The sequence below is a fragment of the Lottia gigantea genome, assembly GCF_000327385.1.
Source record: "Lottia gigantea unplaced genomic scaffold LOTGIsca_34, whole genome shotgun sequence".
In the NCBI taxonomy this organism is placed as follows: domain Eukaryota; kingdom Metazoa; phylum Mollusca; class Gastropoda; family Lottiidae; genus Lottia; species Lottia gigantea.
Window position 1 is genome coordinate 2,238,208 of NW_008709146.1, and position 20,352 is coordinate 2,258,559.

Here is a 20,352-nt window from a genome sequence, read left to right on the forward strand (position 1 = left end):
TTTTGATTTTCACAATACTACTTTCAGGGGTGCGTAATTGACAAATTTAGCTTAGTGGCCTCACTACAGGTTGAATTTAAATAATCGTTTCGACTTCAGATCACATATATGTAGCTAGACAAAGACACGTTCCGATACACATCCCCTTGTCAAAGTTTATGAAATATTACGACATCTGATTGAAGTAAGTCGAGTGTATAAGTCGAGACTATAAGTTAGATATACATAGATCATACTTATAATATATTCAATGTTTATATATGTCATTGCTTAATATACTTTTTCTCTACCTGTATTATTACTCGTTAATATTTAGAATTGTCAGGTTTCCGACTTGATCAAATATCTCGGGCCGTATTGTTTTGTTGCCATTTTCACAACTCTGAATGACTAATACAATAAATGTTATTATATAAAAAACCTTTTCATTAACTTATTTGGAAAGAAAGTGCATGGCTTTATTTGCTGGATTTTGTTTTTTATAAAACTACACTTATAATTGCATAAGGCGCGAAACATATTATAATTTCACTGTTTTAAATGGAATAATTTATTTGGTGGTAATAGAATAACAACGCAAAACCCTATATTTAGTACAAGTCACAAGAGCAAGACCCTTAGATGTGGAAAATCTATCACAACTCGTCCTTTGCACCTACGTATACGTAGAGTTTAAAACGTATTATTACTACATTGATCAACTCCAAGGGGGTATGAATCAAAACTACTCAGAAGCCTCGTCATATTTAACAACATTATGGGTCATATTTACATGACAATCGACTCGTCTTCAATTTACTCGACGAGAATGAATACCTGAGCATTGAAGCGGAACACTTAAAATTTGTCTTGCTGATCCTTTATCCATTTAGTTAAGTCGAATGGTGATGGACCCTAAGGCTTAGGAGTAGCGTACTATCGATTTTGTCAGGACCTTCGACGTGAACAATAAGTTTTCTATGTGTTGGAATTTAAATGACATTGACCCCCTGTGAGAGATAGTAGTTTGATATATCTGGTGAAGAAGTAAACAATCAAAGTGTGAACAGAAGTCTTCCTTGTTTATTTATTTGCTAAAACGAAAGTAGACAGAAGAAAGGAATTTGAAATGTGTGGGGATCGATAATGAGACGTTGACTATGGGACTGGCTCGAAAGTTAGCACCGGTCACCAAAACCGGAGATTCCATCTCTAATGTGGATTTTCAATGGAGTACCCAATCTTATACCTTGAAGGAAATTATCTCAAAATTTAAACTGCCTTGTGTTGTTCAGTGTTCAGCCGATTCCTGTTCAGTTTTATGGGCGAAATTTAAATTTGATTTGAAACAACCACTGTTGCTGTACGCAGTTCGAACTGTGAGTAAAATATATGCCCGTACACTGAAAGCCAATAAAAGTGGTTCACCAGAATTTGTGGAGTTTGGACCACCCCTAGTGATCCCAGAGGATTATGAAGGTAATGTATAGTGATATCAGTATTTCTATGGATGGAGATGGAATCACATAAAATCACATTTTATTTGGCCATAGTTTATCCCTATTTGACATGGCCCATCTCGTTTGTTACTAGCTATGTGCTATTGAAATCCATCGAAAAGGATTTCATAATGATGTGCTTCAGACGTATGAAACCTAACATCATATGGTCGGCCATATAGAAGTAGTATGGAATAAGAAAAATAAAAGTAGATAATTCTAGAAAAGGCTACAAGAGGCTGGGAGCAACAAACTTCAAAATTGTCTTCAACGACAAAAACTTTTGATATAGCAGTAGAGATATCAAGGGACCCTTCCCCGTTTTGAAGTAAATATAGAAGTCGTGATAACTATACAATAAATAAACCATTACACCATTTATTCACTGTTATCATATTTCAATCTATTATACTCGTACTGAGGTTTGAAAGGGCACAAACGCACACGCCCAGTTTTCATTTTTCTATGTATTTTTTTTTAGTTCGAAATCACTTACACATGAAAGAATGTGGAAATAAATGAAAAATGTCACTTCGCCTTTATTTTTATTCTTTGTTATCAATCTAATTTAGTAATGATGAATTAAATTATGATTAATCTTCTTTAATTCAACCTAGTCTTTGTCTAATAATATTATGTGATTCGTTTTGTATCTTTATGTTTGATTGCTTAAGTTTCTTCTTTAACTAAAAGGGTATGTAAATGGTCAATGAAATTATATCATTTAAAATTGCATGGTTTGCCCTCCTGCAGGTATCCAATAAGATGCAGAAAAACAGGACGTTAATTTTAATTCAATCTTGCAGTCAGAAAGAAGGAATTAGCACACTGGCCATGAAAATATGGAATAAAACTCGGAATTGGGCATAAATAGAAAATACTTGAAATAAAAAGAAAGTAAACAGCACTATTCTGCACATTATTGTTTCGACTAACGAAAATAACGTAACAGAAAATACAGACAAATCTCGAATGCATCCATTGACAAGGTGTATGATCTAAAAATATATGAGAAAAATATAAGTTTTAAAAATATTAACGTACTGTAAAGAAAGTTTTTCATGCAGAACGTCAATATCAAGACCTGTTCAGAACACTATGGTTGTTTATTTTTTATTTGTGTTATGAAAGGAGAGGAAAATTATATATCATTTTGCACAAAGCATTATATAAAATTACCTATAACACAGTCAGTCGACAGTTATTGAACATGCGCTAATAAAACAGAAGACTTCATCTGTCATCAAAAATGCCAATGACGGAGCATTGTGTAATTGAGACAGACAGTCTGTAAACAATAAGCCAGTCATTCTGTCGAGCAGTCAAGGTATAAGTCCAGAAGATGCCAGACAATTTGCAGTGAGCAAGTCGTATATCTGGTAGACTCTGTCATCAGAATTGAGAATACAGATTAGATAGCTGGAGGTATCTGTGTTGGACCATTGGACTAGGGTGGTTCAAAAGCTATACACATGTGAAGGACTCGCTGACCTTTCTGGTGACAAATAACTCAAGTTTTTATTAAGAAAAGTAATCTTTGCTTCTCACTCGATAAAGAAAATAAGAGACTGTTAGTTTTTGTGGTATGTGTATTGAAATAGTAGGAGCGTAGTGTCTATATGGGTTGAAACATTGAACTCATTTTTTTTATCTCACTGAATAGAGAGTGACTTGTTTCAATTTGAAATACTATATCCACCTAGCATAACAATAATTGGCAAATAAAAAAAAATTAGGGCAATTTTTATGACGAAGATATTATGGAAGCTGATGTAGAACACACGGATTGGTGACGAATTTAATGTCTAACTTGCTGGAACTAAAGCCTGTAGTGTTGGTCGAAGGACATGCAGCAAGGGTCTCGAGCTGTAGTGCTCTACTTTTTTCACAACGATCTGCAAATCAAATTTGACCTACATCTGATGGTCATCGAACCCATCATTGCTTCAATGAATTGGATGATTCTTGATTCAATTAAATTTTCAACGTTTCATTTCACTTGGCTGAACCAGGGAAACAATTAAAACGACTATGTTACAAAAACAACAATATGTATTTCTGTGTTTCTCATTTAGTGCTAGTCCATGCTTGAACATCCGTGTCGGGGAAAGGTTAATTATATCACAGACAATGTTAGATGAAGAACATCTAGCACCTGAAAAATAGATTTGAGTGGTTTTTGTTTTTGTTTTCAAGATAGTTTTTCTAGACCGTTGCTTTAGGTGTACAGATTAGTCTAGGTCTATCTAGATTCGTTCACAACGTGGGCTTCATTAGCTTGCTATTAGAAAGAACATGTTCCATTAAGATTATCTTATTGCTCCTTATTGGTGGTTTATACTCAGCTCCACCCTGATAAATATAAAACTAGATAATACTATTTAACGATTGAATGATCCATTAACAAACTGAACTGGTCAAAGCGTGAATAATGAGTTGATAATATCTACTAATAACTTATATTCTTTATACTTCAAATATTCAGCCAGGGGCTGTTGAAATACAATAAATCAACAATAAACAGGTACAAATAATTATTGACCAGTCCTAACCCAATGAACTGATTATTTCAGAAAATATAGGTTACCCAGTTGACCATGCAAAAAGACGAAACGATGAATAAATGGATGAATTAAGTATATTTTTGTGTTCTTAATAGTTGAAGTGTGTTATAACTCGAAAACCCCGAACGAATTCAAACGTCAAAGAATTGCTTTTAGTTATACTTTTTGTTAATATTTGACCTTTAGTAACATTACTACCTGCCAGATCACAACTGTGGACATCTTTTTGTTCCTAATCTAAAAATCATTATAAATGCCTACAGGCGTTCGTATTGTGATATAATACGTGTCAATGACGAGAAAATGGTTGCGACGATCTCCAATCCAAGAAAAAAAAACTATACAATAAAATGCAGAAAATACAGACCCAGGTCCTAGCGACTGGCAGAATCCAAGAGCACCTGATTCTGACCAAGATTCTCAATGCTAGCAACTGGTGGCATCTGAAAGAATACCACCGACTTAACTTAAATCACAGCCAGTTGACCTGAGCGGTCATCACAGTTGGTAGGCCTAGTAGTCGGTCATAGTGATATGATTGAAATTGAATCGCTGGTCGACCTGAGCTCAATTTTTCATGGAATGGCAATGTAACTATAAAATGGTGCATTGAAAACAATCCTTTGTTTTTGCAAATTGAATTTAAATTAGGTAATCATTTAATATTTCAATTTTCCTGTGATGAAACAATGCGTGGAAATCTTATATATAATGTTATATGGGGGAAATTATCTTTTGAACTCGGTTTTATCCCACATTGCACTGCATCCAAGGGTAGTTGGTAATTAAACGATAAATAAATCTGAACTATTTACTTGTTATTTTTAAAAGGATGTTCAGTCAAATTGATTATAATTGGCCCAGGGATTTAGATTGAAAGAGAAAAGAATGCTCGGCTCAATGGAGATAAACAAAAAATATCTTTGAAGTCACACATTTCAAACCCTGGGTACTGAATTGGCCAATTGGAGCAGAAAACCCTAAAAAAACCTGTTAATTTGGGTAGTCATGCATTGCGAAGAGTATATAATATCGTTTCCCAATAGGTAATGGATGGAAATGCCTCATTGTCCAAGCTTTCTCACAGTGATCTATTTTGCCATAATCGAATTTCGATTGACATTTATGTCAGTTCGATTTATTTTGCCTACCTATACCATTTTTATGCCTTAAATATAGGCCTATTGATTAACGTAACGCCAAAAGAAGAAAATATTTTCGAATGACGTAGTCTTTTTGGCATAAGTATTTTGCATGTTCCAATAATTGACGAACATTCTCACCTCCTCCCTACCCCTTTCTCCCGAAAGTGCTAAAATACCGTTAGACTAAATATGAAAATGTTTAAATAAAGTTGAAGTAAATATTAAATTAAAATTTCCCACGGTCTTAATATATAATTCTATTGGAATGTTGTCGTCTGTACACGAATCAGCAGGTTTTAAATTTCAATTATTTCACATGTTTATTTGCTGAGCCATAACAGCTTGACTTCTTAAATATAAAAATAGATAATAGTATTTTAATTGAAGGATATTATTTATGACATGATAAATTAAATAACCTGCTGGCTCTGCCCTATACTCTTTCCTCGGATGTGATATACGGCCAACGTGCCGATGTTGGACTACTATGCATTGAGAATCCGATATTGGGAATCACGCATGTGATATTGCTTAACTTGGCATATTTTTAAATATCCGATGATTTCTATTTCAGGATGGTTTGGAATAGCAAGTCAAGAAGCACCAACGTTAATCAGACACACCAGAGTAGAGGAAGTAGCCGAATGCGAGAGTGATTTCTTTCTCGTTGCCACTAAAGTTCCTGTGTTTTATCTCAACGGTGGAGAAAGTACTGGCGTTTACAGCCAACATTATGTGAACCCTGGCCAAGTTCTTCGAAAGGATGGATTTCTAAACGGACCTTTAGATGCGTCTAGTCAAGCTAATTTTGCGGCTAAGGACAAACATCACCTTCGCTGTGTAGATAACAAGGAAGAAGAATTCGTGATTCCTTTTTCTCATCGTGGATTATTCTACGAAGTGAGTCAGACGATAGATGAGAAATCCTCGGGTGTGTTCAACACTGCTCAAATTATGGATACTGGTGGATCAAATTTTCCGCTCTCATTACGTCATATTCAAGGGGATCTTCCCGCATTGAATTACAGCTTCACCGGCAATATACAATGCAATCACATATTTTCAGAGCAAACTATTCTCGGATGCTCTATAGGACTCGGTTCCAATGTAATTACTCCCCTTGAGATGGAATGCAAATCCAAAATAAAGTTCGCTATCGCTTTGAACGAAGTTGACCTAAAAGCGACAAAAGAGTACCAGCGTGCATTTGACTTCTGTACAAATCAAAGTGAGCAATATGCTAAAGCAATCAAAGTTTCTTTCACTCTTCGCCCCGAAACTTCACTGGAAGAGCTCGATTTCTCCTTATACGATACCGGAAGTGACGTTGAGGATGTTGACGCCCAATCAGAATTCGATATAGATTGGGGTCCGGACTCATGTGATTCAAAAGAAGCTTTGGAAACACTGATCAAACTAAAGAGAGACAATACCACTCATTTAGTAGCACAAGATGTTGTTAATGATTCACAAGAAATACCGAACATACCCGTGGATATGGGAACATCTTATGAACTTGAAAACGGAACTGAACAGACAGTGTACAAGAAAGCTGCAGAATATACTGTTAGTTTAGAGAGTCAGGGTTCGGATCTAGCGGATGTCACTGTCGACTCTTCACTATTCGATGATAGCTACATGGACATTCCAGACGCCATTCAAGATGATGAGGAGAAATCCGGGGATAATACGACTAGTTTTGATGCCTCTGTTGATGACACCTTAGATTCCTCTGAAAATTCTGAAAATTCAAATGGTGTTGAAACTGCAGAACCGAACAGATCGTTCGCAACAGAATCAAAACATGTCATCTCAAAGACGGATTCCGATATCCTAAGGTTGAAAGAAATGGAGTATGTGGGAAACTTATCCAAGACTCTTCCGGGTCGTCTTATAAAAGAGGAGGCTACTCGGACCAGCAGTGGGGTTGATGAAAAAAACTCGGTCAAGAAATTAGATGAAGATTGGGGACCAGCAATTACTCCTCCGGTTACAAACTCACAAACGATTCCAATTGGACATGTAGAGACATTGGCAGTTGGTGTCATATCTCTAGATATCGCTGGTGAGACAGCTGATGACTGCGATAGTGAGATTCTGGGAGAGCATGTTGAGATCGTTGACTTGGGTTCGGACCTCGTTTCAGATCATTCTGATGAGGATGAACGTTGTGTTGTTGATTCGGATAAAGACGTAACTGGACGTTTAACATCATATCGTTCATTGAATTCATTAGACAAGATTGGACCAGAAGGAGAAATCGACTCTTCGGAGTTTGAAGTTCCACGATTAGACGTTAACAACAATTCTGATATGGAAAGTGAAATAACCGTCAATGATGACGACACATCATTGGCCGAATCAGAAGGTTTTCCGAATGATTTGAATTCAACTGTTTCCGAATCAGGGTTTGTTCTCTCTAATGGGATAAATATAGAAGACGATGAAGCGGATTCAGACGAGTTTCTGGAAGAAGTGAGATCGGAATTGGATCTAGATTGGGATAAAAGTGATGATAGTCACGAAACAGTTATAAGACAGAAACCAGTTTTGAAGCGATTACCCCCACAGGTCAAACCCCTTCGATCTAAAAATAGCATTATGAACATGTCGCTGGAAGAGGCTGCAGTGTAAGATCTGTGGCGATCAACAAGCGACAAGCTACATTCTCCATTTTATATAGATAGAGACCAAACTTTCATCAGTGCTCTAAACAGACCATTAAAGTGGTGATTCTCGAGAGTCATGAACACTTTCTTTTGCTATTGTGCAATAAACAGGTTGATATCCATAACATCCACATCGCGCGTGTGTTCATAACAGAATTTATTAAGAAGATATTGGATTTTGAGTGGAATCAAGGATTCTAGGGTCATTCGTTTGGTGAAGACTTGCTGAAAATGCAATTGTTCAAATCAATAGTGTATTTGTACACTATTATAAGTATTATATATGTGCGTCAATATGATATAATACAGCAAAATTTGAGATTTTAATATACTGATATTTTTATTTGACTAATAAAAACAATTTTTTTTTATCTTTGTTGTTGACTAATCAAAGCACAAAGAAGTACTCCCATTCCTTCAGGGATATAGCTCTGGCTTACTAGCTTAATCAGGTCAGTGAAGCTGAAATATTGAAGAGGTTCTGATGATCTGATGGTCAACATCAAACCCCAAGTGTCAAAGATTTGGTCATTTACCACCTCAACAATGTACAGAAGCATTTCAAGCTCTGCGTTCAATTTCCAATATTGGTCAATAACAGTTCATAAGAAATTAAGGTAGAAGCAATAATTTATTAACACACCATACATCACAATCACATACAAATAAATACTCAAATCACACCAAAATTATTTTAGAATAAATGATAATAACTTAGAGGTTTCTAAGCAAACGAACAAAATCTACCAAGAAGACTTATTCTTACTAACACAAAATCAGAGACAATAGTATTAACTCAAACTTTGAACTTAAAACAGATTAAGTCACAACATAATAACTTAATTGCAGATAATGCACTAAAGTAATTGTATAACATGAGGATCAGGGATAATGACATAATTGACTTACAGATAATGTTATATATAGACTACAATAGCTTCGGAATCACAGTTTACGCAGTTAATACATAATATCTAAAAACTTAAATAGAATGAATGGCATAATAATTAAAGAATCAGGAATAATAGGTATCAAGACATATAACTAAAGACAAGTAAAAGGATACCAAAAAATAACATTAAATAAGAGACACACCAAAATTAAACAGCCAGGGAGTCATACTAGAACACACATCATAACACTTTTAGAATTAGAACAACTTCAGTATCATAACAACTTTAGAATCAGGGATAATGATATAATGGAGTGACACCATAAATATACAATCAGGGATAATGTTGGCCTTAATGGGTCACAACATAATAAAACAGTCAGAATAAATGGAGTCATACTAGAACACACATCATAACACTTTTAGAATCATAACAACTTTAGAATCAGGGATAATGATATAATGGAGTGACACTATAAATATACAATCAGGGATAATGCAACCTTAAGTGAAGACACAACCTAATGACATAATAAAAATATATAAAATATCATTGGTAACATCTTATCTAAGAGAAATTGGGGTTTATAAAATATGTAATTATTCATAATTGTAAGATACCAATTTCTCACAAAGATGCTCAGACCAAACTATCAAATGAAAATGAAGCATGGTCATGAAACATTTACGCATTTAGTGCCCACTGCTTTTATGCATGTGTAATTTGATCAGAGAAAAATAATTTTGATACATCCACTGTCACCAAAGATGCTTTAGAAACATTCTCACTGATTTCTGTGGTAGATTTTTAAAGAGAACAACTTGATATCAAGACCCACTCAAATATACACTCACATATAAATATATAAATACAATCACAATTACACATTTTGGGTATAAAATAAACAGTGGCAATCCATTTGTTAATTATAGAAATATCTCTTTGGCATTTTACTTGATAACGTTACCTGTAATGATGGTTTAAATAAAGCAATTAAAGGAACTAAAAATTAGTAATTTATAATAAAATGAAGAGATGACTTAAGTAAGTTATACTTATATTAAAAGGATACTGTTTGCCAACATATTACAAAACTAAAACAACCAGAACATGTTTAAAATTGATATATTTGATCTACAGGACTACTTTTCCTACAATTAATGAATACAGTTGCAGAAATCACATGAAAACATGTTGGTTTTACTATATTCTATTCTGATTCAAGTAATCTCTAAATAGAGAAATAGAATTTTGTTGGACTGGGTTTCATGTTTCAATTCAAAAGAACGCAGCCTATTAACTAAGTGTTTTCATATTGAAATTATATGCTTTAAGCTTCATACATAAGACATATTTCCTCTAAAGTAAGACAGAATCAATGATATAATGATCATCAACTGTGGTTATATGTGTAAATAATCCTGATAATTCCCTCATGTCACAGTATAATTACCATTGTCTCTTTAATAAGAGATCTAGTCTGAGATAGAAACTTCAAAGAATCACAGAAAGCTAAGTTGTTAATCATTTCTAACATGATATCAATTCTGACATACATTCTAAGATTTGTATGGTATTTAGGTGCTGTAGAAATATTTATCATACATCATTATATTCAGACTGATTCGTGTACTACAGAAGACTTACAAGATCTTCTAGTATTAACTATAGTCATAGACAGAGGAGTGGGATAATAAATTGATCAATATATTATAAATATTACTGTCTCAAGAGGATTCATCAGCAGAATATACATCTAAACAAAATATTTGCTATAAATGCTCAATTTTAGCTAACAGTAGGACCAATAACTTTCCAGAATTAAAATCAGACATCTGGCTCTTCTACAATTCAAGAGAAAATCAACTGTGAAAGTGCAGGTTGTCATCAATTCACATTCTAACATGGGTGGCTCTTGATTGGGGAGTTCTGAACAGGTTCTGTTTGTTCACATATTGCTTTCCAACTCTTTTTATTCAACATCTGATTGACTTTGTGAATCTCGCACCTGTAGAACTCACTAAGCGAACGACCCCATGCAGATAATCATTAGCATTAAAACATTGGTAGTTAAACATAATGAATTAATTCAATAAACTTGAATGATTATATCTATTTAAGTTGTGATATCCATTTCTAAATCTAACTACATGTACATGATTTTCAGGCCTGTGATAGGACTTATAATAAAGACAGTATACAGTTATAAACCTTAATACCTATAATATATAATTATTATAATTTCAGCAGTCTGATATAATTCAATACCTTTTATATGACTACATTGATACATAACACAATTTAGATTTACATTTGTAATTGCAAAAAGTCATCAACAAAAAATTGTCTGCAACTCTAATGCTTCACGAGCCAGTAGATTTAATAAAAAAATGTAAGCATATCTTATGATAAGGTACAACTAAGTATCAGAGAACTATATATATATAAGCTTAGACCAGCGAACAAATCAAATATAAATCAGCACATTTGTAAAGTAAGACAGCCATGATATGCTCTTTTTTCTGACATGGATCTCTCTTTCTTCCACCTTTTTAAAACAGGATCAAAGCTTTCCACAAGTCTCGTTGGTTTCGAATCAATAAGGCCTCCGGAAACATATAATTTACCATTTAAAACTGTGGTTGCACAATGAATTCGTGAACAATTCATATCTGGTAGTGGTTGAAACGTTCTTTTAAGAGGGTCAAGAGCCAGCATTTTCTTGGTGTCCTCCCAAATAATATAAAAAATTCCATTTAAAACAAGGATTTGAGCAAATTCGATTCGTGATGGCAAGAGATATTGTTCACCTGAATGTTTAAGTTTATCACCAGTACAAATATAAGTGTCTATGGTATTTACCTTAGCCTCCCCCTGTATACCTCCAATCTCAAGCAGTGAATTTTTATAAGGAACAATACGAGCCTGTTTTCTAGGATTTTCAGACTGTCCAGCTTTTGACCAGGAATTATTATAAATATCATAACAATCTATAGATTCTACTAATTGATTACCATCTCCTTTCACTCCACCACAGACATACACTTTATCATGTAATACTGCACAAGCATGTCTTGCTCTCCTTTCTGGCATACGTGCAACTTCAGTCCACTGGCGTAAGACTACATCAAATTTCCAAACCGTGTCCACAACATGTCCGTCACAAATACCACCCATAATTAAGATACTATTAGCCACTGTACATACAGAAAACCAGGAGACTAAGCGTGGAAGGTCTGGTAAGATAAACCAGCGATCTTTTTGGGTGTCATACATTTCTACGGAGGGAGTTATATAGGAATTGATACCACTAATGACGATGATGACTTCTTTAGCTACCGTTGAAGGTCGGGGATGAATAATGGCGGGTAAACTACTACGTCTATGTTCAGGTCGCTCATTGGAAATCTGGTGATTTTTCTGGGCTTCTTTTATCATTTGTAGACCTTTATGACAACCTTGTAATAACTGATCAGATTCTAATAACCGTAGATTCTGTAAGCCCATTATTGGTAGGCGAACCTGAAAATTAAGAAAATTTAAAATGGAATGAAAACACTCAAAGAAACACAAATGGTTCCTCATGCAGCAGCTAAAGTCCTCAGACATTATATACTAATGTAATTTTGTAAGAGGTAGGGTCTGAAATAATGTTGGACTTGGACCTTGGACATACAGCCAAATTTCGCATTAGTTTTTGTATCTATCCAAAGCTAAACCATTAATAATAATGAATCCCTCAAGACATTAACAAGCTTCTCTATCAAAAGAGAAGATGAACTAAACTGAAACAATGGAGTTAAAATACTCAAAATCAATACCTGTTCTAAAAGTTGAGGTAGAAATGGTTTTCGTTCATCAGAATCGTAGTTCAACCATCTCCTGATGGCATGATATACTGTTTCTTCGTTTCGAACGTCGATATGGTCATTAGAGATATACTGTATTACCCTGTCTAACGGGAGATCTAAAAACTCGTCAGAATCTATCACAATACTGAAATTCTCCAAAGCATATTCATGAGCTTCGTTTTCTAATTTTTGACAAGAATGGATATGTGCAAAGTATTCGATGCCTAAGCAGTTAGAGGAGTGTAGCTGCCGTTTTAAAAATGAACAACAAGCTTCAACAATGTCTGGATATTCAAACAGGTTTCCAGCAGATAACATTTCTTGGGCATTATCTTGATTGATTTCAAGACGCCCGCTGTAGGCATAGTCGATAATTCTTTTTAACGTCCATGGCGAGACTTCGTTAAAACATATTCTAGTTTCACGACTTTCCTTCAACTCACTCGTAAACATGGCTCGAAAATACGGACTACTAACTGACAACACATTCTTATGGCAAGGAAATTCTTCATGTCCAACACACAAAATGGCATCTGTAAATGTTGCTTCATGACGCAGAGCATTCAGCTTTGTTAAGATTTCTATTCCATAATTTTGGTTGTAAAGAAAGTAAGGGGTACCAAGGGGATCATATATAGGTCCACTTCCTCTTCTTGCCATTAGCAGCTTTTCTAAATCCTATTTATTAGCAAATGGCTCTTATACCATGTCTTGTCTTCGATCAGAAATCTGGAATGAGAATTGAAAAATAAAAGATTTAACAAGATACACATATTAGCAAACTGTTTTATTTAAACAAAACAAGATTACAGTGAATTTATTCTTTGTCAATATCCATCTTAATATCCAAGACGAGAGTTTTAACATGTAAACAGAAATGATGACTCTACTAGGTCAATATCCACCTGAGCAGAATCATTCCAGCTTATGAAGACCAACTCAGAAACTACCTTTAAAAATCAAAAAACCACAAAGACTGTTTATGAAGAGGTTTATGCTCTGCATACAGTAATGTTTGAAGCTTTCAAAAGACCTTCAATGTCAAATTAACTGACCAAATTGTGATGAAAAATCCAAGTGACAGCAATTTATGGTAATGGGCTTAATCAAGTTATATCATAAAGCTTCTTTAAAACTCTAAGATTAGCCTATTACTTGGAGGTGAAGTAAAAATATAAAGATTAGATCAAAGGTTATTCTAGGGTTATTAGAAATTATTTGAAGGTTATGACAAATGTCAATATTTTTCTATCAGATCAAAATTGTTTTCTCCATATCCAAACAATCCACAATAATATTCAGCTTAAGCTTTGCAACTCAAGAGATTTTCATGGGATAATATGATTTTGGAACTGTAAGCAACCAAAGGCTGGTAAGATGAAGAAAGCACAGTCCCTTGAAGTGCTGTCAATATTAATAAAATATAGGAAACGTATATACTATTTTCTCCACATTGCCCATATCATATTAATATTAACAGTATTTCAAAAGCCTGTGAAGAAAGGCAGGTTTGCAAGGGTCAGACTATGAATGAAAAGAAGCTTCTTAACTAGTCCTAGGGTACCACTTCTGTTTTACTTCCAGTTCTAGGCTAGTTTCTGAGACTACAATCTCTCAATTGCAGACCCTTACATCCCCAGGAAGGGAAAAACAACACTAACAGTCTGAAGTGAACAATGAAGAGTACATACCACGTCACAACTATACACAAACAAAAATCAAATCTATTGCCTTGGTAATAGATTAGAACAAGAAGATCAAAGAATAATGGAGAAGAAAAAAGGAAAAGACAAAGTGACTCACAGGCCAAAATGTAGGTTTCAAACCTAATATTCTCAATCTAATGGCTGAATGCCTAAATAACCAACCTTTTCTAAATAATTTCATCTCGCTATCAATACAAAATTACTTACAGAGCTCACAAGAAAAGGTTTCTTCTCTTTTTCTGAAAATCTCAGTTATTCGACTTCACTTCCTGCGCAAGAAGAAATCCTCACTTACGTCATTCGTGACGTCAATCTAGGAGTTCCCATGGCCCAGTTCCAAAAATAGATACGCTTAAAGGGAGGATACCATTGATAAGAAATATATCACACAAAACACGGCACACGTCGAAACACTAGTTATAAATGTACGGTAGATTTAATTTTATGTCATAATTATTCTAAACAATCTGTAAACAAAGTATTAAGCACTAACATAATATAAACTTAAACTAGGCCTAATATCCTTCAAATGATTTAAAATTAGACTCACTCAACTCATTTCATTTCAAATAAGCTCGAGCTACTTCTTATGTTTAAGATAGCAAAAAGTTGTCATCAGAGTGAACAATCTCACGGTGTTAAGTGTATTGTCCCCTTGGATATATCCAAATGCTTATTTAAAATTCATAAAAGGAATTCAATGTTGTATGATGTGCAAAAAACTTTTCTTGACATCTTGTGAACTTTGATGACAAGCAGCTGAAATTGATTGGGGCTTCTAAAATAAAATCTGCTGATTGGCGCCTTTTCTTTCTTGAATGTCTTACAAAATCTTACAAAATCCCAAACATGGGAAATAACTCTTGTGTTCAAAGGAATGAACAATTCCCCATTAACATGATCTACTAAACTCTTTGATTCTGAGTTGACTAAATACCAAGTGGCATCAGATGTCTGAAAGGGTGAGAATTCTCTGCACTGCTATTTAAACATGCCAAATACATAATTATGTCTTGAGGGCGAGGTGGTAGTTCAATAACACTGATCAGTGGGGCCTATTTCCCCCCAGGTAAAGAAATCAATGCAGTAATGCGGGTCTGAGGAGCTGGCATTTTAAAACTATACCACTATGTCCACGACCACATTAAAGACATATTGTCAAGCGTAAAAGTGTAGGTTAATGCCTACATCTATCAATGTTTCCCTCAGTGCAGCAATGTATGAACGAATTAGTACACTAGTGATTAGGATGGTTGAAAGGTAACAAGTTACTATCCAACAGAAGACACTGGTACAGGATTAAAGCAATGTTCAATAGAAGCAGACAAGTGGGGAATAAGAATTCTATGCATTTAACCCAAAAGCAAAACTTCGACAACAATCAATAAAATAAAACAATTTATTCCTGACAGAAAAGATTCAAAAATTACAAGAATCATGATTTTTTTTTTAAAATTCACAGAACAGTAATCTCATTCATTACCCATAAACACTTGATATATACATATATTCTGATGATATTTTGATAGTGAGTGACATTGAGACACATGTTGATCAACCTTTGCTTAAATTAACGTTTTGTCTCAATTTTTTTTACTGCAAACAAAAATCTCCAGATAGAAGACATAAATTTTTTGCCATATTTGTGATAGCATATTTTATTTGTACTTGGAAACAGCCTCTGGTGTAGAAGATGTCACTTCTGTAGATTTGACAAGACTGATATCTCCCTCCAGTTCAATATTTAACCAGTCATCTTCATCTTGTTTACTCGGTGAGCATTTTGTCTTTTTGATTGGGCTTGGGGCTTTGTTTTTAGGAGATAAGAGTTTGAAAATGGACATGGATTTTGTGGGTGATTTAGTAGTTGACTTTGTTGGTGATTTTCCAGGTGATTTTGTAGGGGAGGTAACTGGCTTTTCATTCTCATCAATTTCTGCTGCTTGTTGCTCATCATCTTGACTTACTACAGACTACAAAAGATTAAGAATAATTAAAACAATTGTTTTGTTCCAACTATTTACTCTTTTTTAGGTCAAAAATGAAAGCAAAATAAAATTCCTGAAGACAACTTGACAACAATCTACTCTTCAAGTCATGTCTTATTGAATTGTGGTGGAACTGAACATCAGATTTTAATTTTAAAAGTTGTAAAGTAAATATTTAGATAATTGCATCCAAGTAATCTGTTAAGATTATGAAGATAATGTCATCAAGACAAGGCTATTAAGAAATTAGCCATTGAAAAATTACCTGTAAGAAAGACACCATAGTTTCAGCTTGAGAGGCCACTTCTGTTAATTTTTCATTTTCTTCACGTAGAGATGCATTTTGAACATGTAACTAAAATTATAAGATTTAAGTCACATACAAATAAACAATTGTCCATTCCAACAGTACTTAAATCCATTAGACGCAGTACTTAAATCCATTAGACGTTTGTTTATTTTTAGCATAGGCAATCAAAAACCTTAAAGTCATCAAAACAACAGAATAAAAAAGCTGACTTCATGGCTTAAATTTGAGCGTACATAGCATTCTGATAAAGTCCTTGGAGCCCAAAGAGTCCTCACCATCTCATTTTCTTCAAGAGTATCATTTAACGCTTGTCTTCTCTTTTCAGCTAATATCTTCCAGTAATTCTCAGAAGTTGATTCTGAAATGTATTTGAGTACATTGGTTGTGAGATATATTTTGTCTACTTTATTCAACTGTCTTTGTCTTACATTAATATAGAGTGTAATTTGCTTATTGACAATCACATCCAGTGAAAGTCCTGATACTATGTCATTTGGGACATATCTCACAAATTTGACTATGAAAAGCTCAACATCCTGAATATAGATCATGATTGCAGGCATTCCAATCATCAGTATAGTCTTTTATGAAAATAAATATCAAGAACTTGCGAAACAAAAAGTATAATCACACTGGTAAAGGAAATTTTGTAAACTAAAATACCTGAAACTAAATCTTCTTCTGTAACATCATGATCATTGATATCTTGATGATCATCTAATAATAATGATGATGTTAGATTATCTCCCCTTATTCTACCCAAACTTTCTATCTCAGTCTTCTGTATCTTGGCATCAATCAAGTCTTCCAGTAAACTATCATCAGTCTGGGTGGAACTACAGTCTTGGAGAGTAGTCTTGGGAGAACTGGCACTGGATGGTGTTTTAGAATCAGTAAATATTTTTACAGTTTTATTGGTTTGTTTTATCATCAGTTTTTCACCATTTAACTAGAAAAAAAATATCATAATGGTCTCATCCAATTTTAAGACTTAAAATAGATCATTTTATATTTTACTATATAAAGCCTATATGGTGTTCAGTCAACTCGTCCACATATTCATCGACCACTGAATGTTTTATTGACTTTCAGATATAACCAATTGCTTTTGAGTTCCTCAAAATTTATCATAAGGCAACAATTCAATTACAAATAAACAACATAACTAACCTGATTTTCTTTACTCTGCCCTGTTAACAAGTTACTGCCTTTGGTAGAATATTGTATTGTTTGTAATGTCTTTCTGTTCTGTTTATCCTGAAATAAAACAAAAAGCATGTTACATTACCAGTATACAAGAAGTGGTGTGTTTTGTACTTGTTAGTCCTCAGTACATCAGGCTGATGTTCTAGAGTGGCTAGACTAAAATTCTTTTTTGTGGTTTTATCACTATCCAATACAACCCATCGTCAAATGAAGACTGAATACAAGAAAACTTGGGAAGCCAAATAAGCCACTTCCGTTTAAGCTTGCCATTGAAAAACAACAAATTTCCACTCAGTTTGACACAATTTATTATATTCCTTACCACATCTTGTACAGTAAAGGCATTTTTCACAATATCCTTAAACATCTGAGACAAATAAACAGACATATTGTATAGAGAAGAGGTAAATAAGATAGTCACTTTCCACAATATCATAGTTAAAAAATCCCTTGCTTATAAACCCAGATCAAGATACGAGTTGACAATGGCAATATCAAATTCAGCTAGCTTACTATGAAAGGGTTATAATTGATTGGGATTAGCCTAATACTCTACTGACTAATGCTCACTGGTTAAAGAAATTAAGACCTCATTAAACAGGAGCTAACTGAAGCTGAAGTGCTAATTAGAGATATAAGGCCACACCACAGTAATTGTCTGTTTTGATTATTTATCCACTTAAAGGTGTATAGACTATAAAAGAATTTGAAAGAGTTTCAGCAAAGAATTACATCAAAACACATTAATTATTGTACTAGCATACGTTTATTATCAACTAATTTGAAATAATTAAAAAATATATATTACATAATGTGATACAATTTTTGACTATCCTTTAACTAAATGACAGTACCGAATATAAGCTCAGACCTGATGGAGACAGTGAGAAGTTACTTATTTTAACATTACTGTGACTGACTAGATAAGAAGTATAAGATAAGATTTTGATATTATGATTATCTGCAGGTTACCAAAATAAAAACTTGTTTAGCATTGGTAGTTTTAATGACGGTGCTTGTCACTTCTGATGCCTTCTAGTTATTTGGTAAACGAGAACTTGGCAATGGTGCACCAACGCCAGCAGTAAAAGCTGCTTTATGAGATTTATATCATTGAGGAATCTGAATGTTGGAATTAAAACTGACAAGCCAAATTGATCTTGGTTTCAAAAGAGCCCTTTGGCAAATAACTTAATACTGGCCTATCTACAGATAGATAATAATGTATAAGCTTATATAACCAATATACAAATATTAAGAAATAATACATAATCATGATTAATATGCACTAATATCACATGGATGTATAGGGGGTAATAGATTGAGTGTGAGGTTACATTCTTTACTGACAGCTTGAAGACTGAGCAACTATGATAACAGTGGAAGACAAAAGCATACTAGCCTAATGTGACATCACTGACTTTGTGTTTTTTAGTAATATACCTAAAAACAAGTGTGTTCTATGATTGTAACAATGATTTTACGTATTACTGGAACTTGCTGACAATACAAAAGATGTGTATGAACTTTGAAAGAAACACAAAACTACAATGATTTATTCAAATTGGCATGACATAAGATCTGGGATAACTTGTTGCCTTGATTTATAAAAACAGCTGACAGCATCATAAAATGTATTCAGAATTTCTAAACTATGATTAAAGTTAACAAATTGCAAGCATAAAATAAAATAAAACTTTATTTCAAATCCTAGTAAGTGAATTGACAGAAAAATTTATTTTAATTCAGATTCTTATCTATTTCATAGTGTATTATTCAGAGAATAGATCAACCAAGCTGGACAGACAACAAAAATCAGTAAACATCGGACAATAATCTTACATTACCAAAAATCATGCATAATCATATTAAAAAAACTTTCTGATTTAGATATATTCATAAGCAGGTATTCAGTATCAATACTGTCATTCAAGTAGAAAATAATGCTATTGTTTATAATTAGATTGTAGAAAAAGAAATTTCATAGAAACCCAATAATCATACCACTGTATTTTCTGAATGTCTTTTGCCTTTCAATCTATTCAAGGTTGGATTTTCAGCATTTTTCACTACGCTTTCAATAGACGCCATCTTTGTTTGAAGTTCCCGCAATGATATTCGATCATACCAGTCTTACAACTTACAAAGAGACGATACACAAAGTCATTTCAACCCCATGAAATTCTTTTTAAGACGTATCGACCGAAGTCAATCTACTGTCAATAAATCACTTCAAAACCACCAATTCATTTCTCTTTTAGCGATCTTGCAGAATAAACCAACCCACAATTGTTTTCGTTTGATTCATATTCGTAATTTATAAATTTGACACCAATCCATACATTTGAATTTATACCGTGATCTCGACAAGTATTGAGTTTAACGCCCAACTCTTCTCACTTGTGCCAAAAGGCGGGAATCCGACGTAATGCATATTTAAATATGTACCAAGCGACAGTTAATAACAATTAAGTGTAATAAAACCAGGCTATGTACTTCCACCACATCTGGAATATCTCTATGACTATAGCTTTTAAAGCTG

General features: G+C 33.8%; 3 protein-coding genes across 3 annotated transcripts; 1 reads left to right on the forward strand and 2 right to left on the reverse strand.

The window, feature by feature from the left end:
* Positions 1 to 1,000: 1,000 nt before the first annotated feature.
* On the forward strand, positions 1,001 to 8,226 carry LOTGIDRAFT_233078 (hypothetical protein). Its single transcript, XM_009058530.1, has 2 exons — positions 1,001 to 1,458; positions 5,762 to 8,226. The coding sequence occupies exons 1-2, from the start codon at positions 1,140 to 1,142 to the stop codon at positions 7,819 to 7,821; spliced, it is 2,379 nt and encodes a 792-aa protein (XP_009056778.1). The 5' UTR covers positions 1,001 to 1,139; the 3' UTR covers positions 7,822 to 8,226.
* A 2,308-nt stretch (positions 8,227 to 10,534) lies between these two features.
* Positions 10,535 to 14,575, reverse strand: LOTGIDRAFT_233079 (hypothetical protein). The gene is made up of 3 exons (XM_009058531.1): positions 14,514 to 14,575; positions 12,571 to 13,329; positions 10,535 to 12,271 (listed from the first exon to the last, which is right to left on the reverse strand). The coding sequence occupies exons 2-3, from the start codon at positions 13,258 to 13,260 to the stop codon at positions 11,228 to 11,230; spliced, it is 1,734 nt and encodes a 577-aa protein (XP_009056779.1). The 5' UTR covers positions 13,261 to 13,329; positions 14,514 to 14,575; the 3' UTR covers positions 10,535 to 11,227.
* Positions 14,576 to 15,964: 1,389 nt separating this feature from the next.
* Positions 15,965 to 19,901, reverse strand: LOTGIDRAFT_162559 (hypothetical protein; the record flags this gene model as incomplete). Its single annotated transcript, XM_009058532.1, has 7 exons — positions 15,965 to 16,279; positions 16,560 to 16,649; positions 16,880 to 16,962; positions 17,268 to 17,553; positions 17,775 to 17,861; positions 18,133 to 18,177; positions 19,815 to 19,901. 7 exons carry the CDS (start codon positions 19,899 to 19,901, stop codon positions 15,965 to 15,967), a joined length of 993 nt encoding a protein of 330 aa, XP_009056780.1.
* Positions 19,902 to 20,352: the final 451 nt, after the last annotated feature.

Coding starts and splice junctions, on each gene's coding strand:
- LOTGIDRAFT_233079 (XM_009058531.1), bottom strand. CDS start 13,260: ATGGCAAGAAGAGGAAGTGGACCTATATATGATCCCCTTGGTACCCCT. Junction 12,272..12,570: donor TACCTCAACTTTTAGAACAG/GTATTGATTTTG, acceptor CTTAATTTTCAG/GTTCGCCTACCAATAATGGG.
- LOTGIDRAFT_233078 (XM_009058530.1), top strand. CDS start 1,140: ATGGGACTGGCTCGAAAGTTAGCACCGGTCACCAAAACCGGAGATTCC. Junction 1,459..5,761: donor GATCCCAGAGGATTATGAAG/GTAATGTATAGT, acceptor TTTCTATTTCAG/GATGGTTTGGAATAGCAAGT.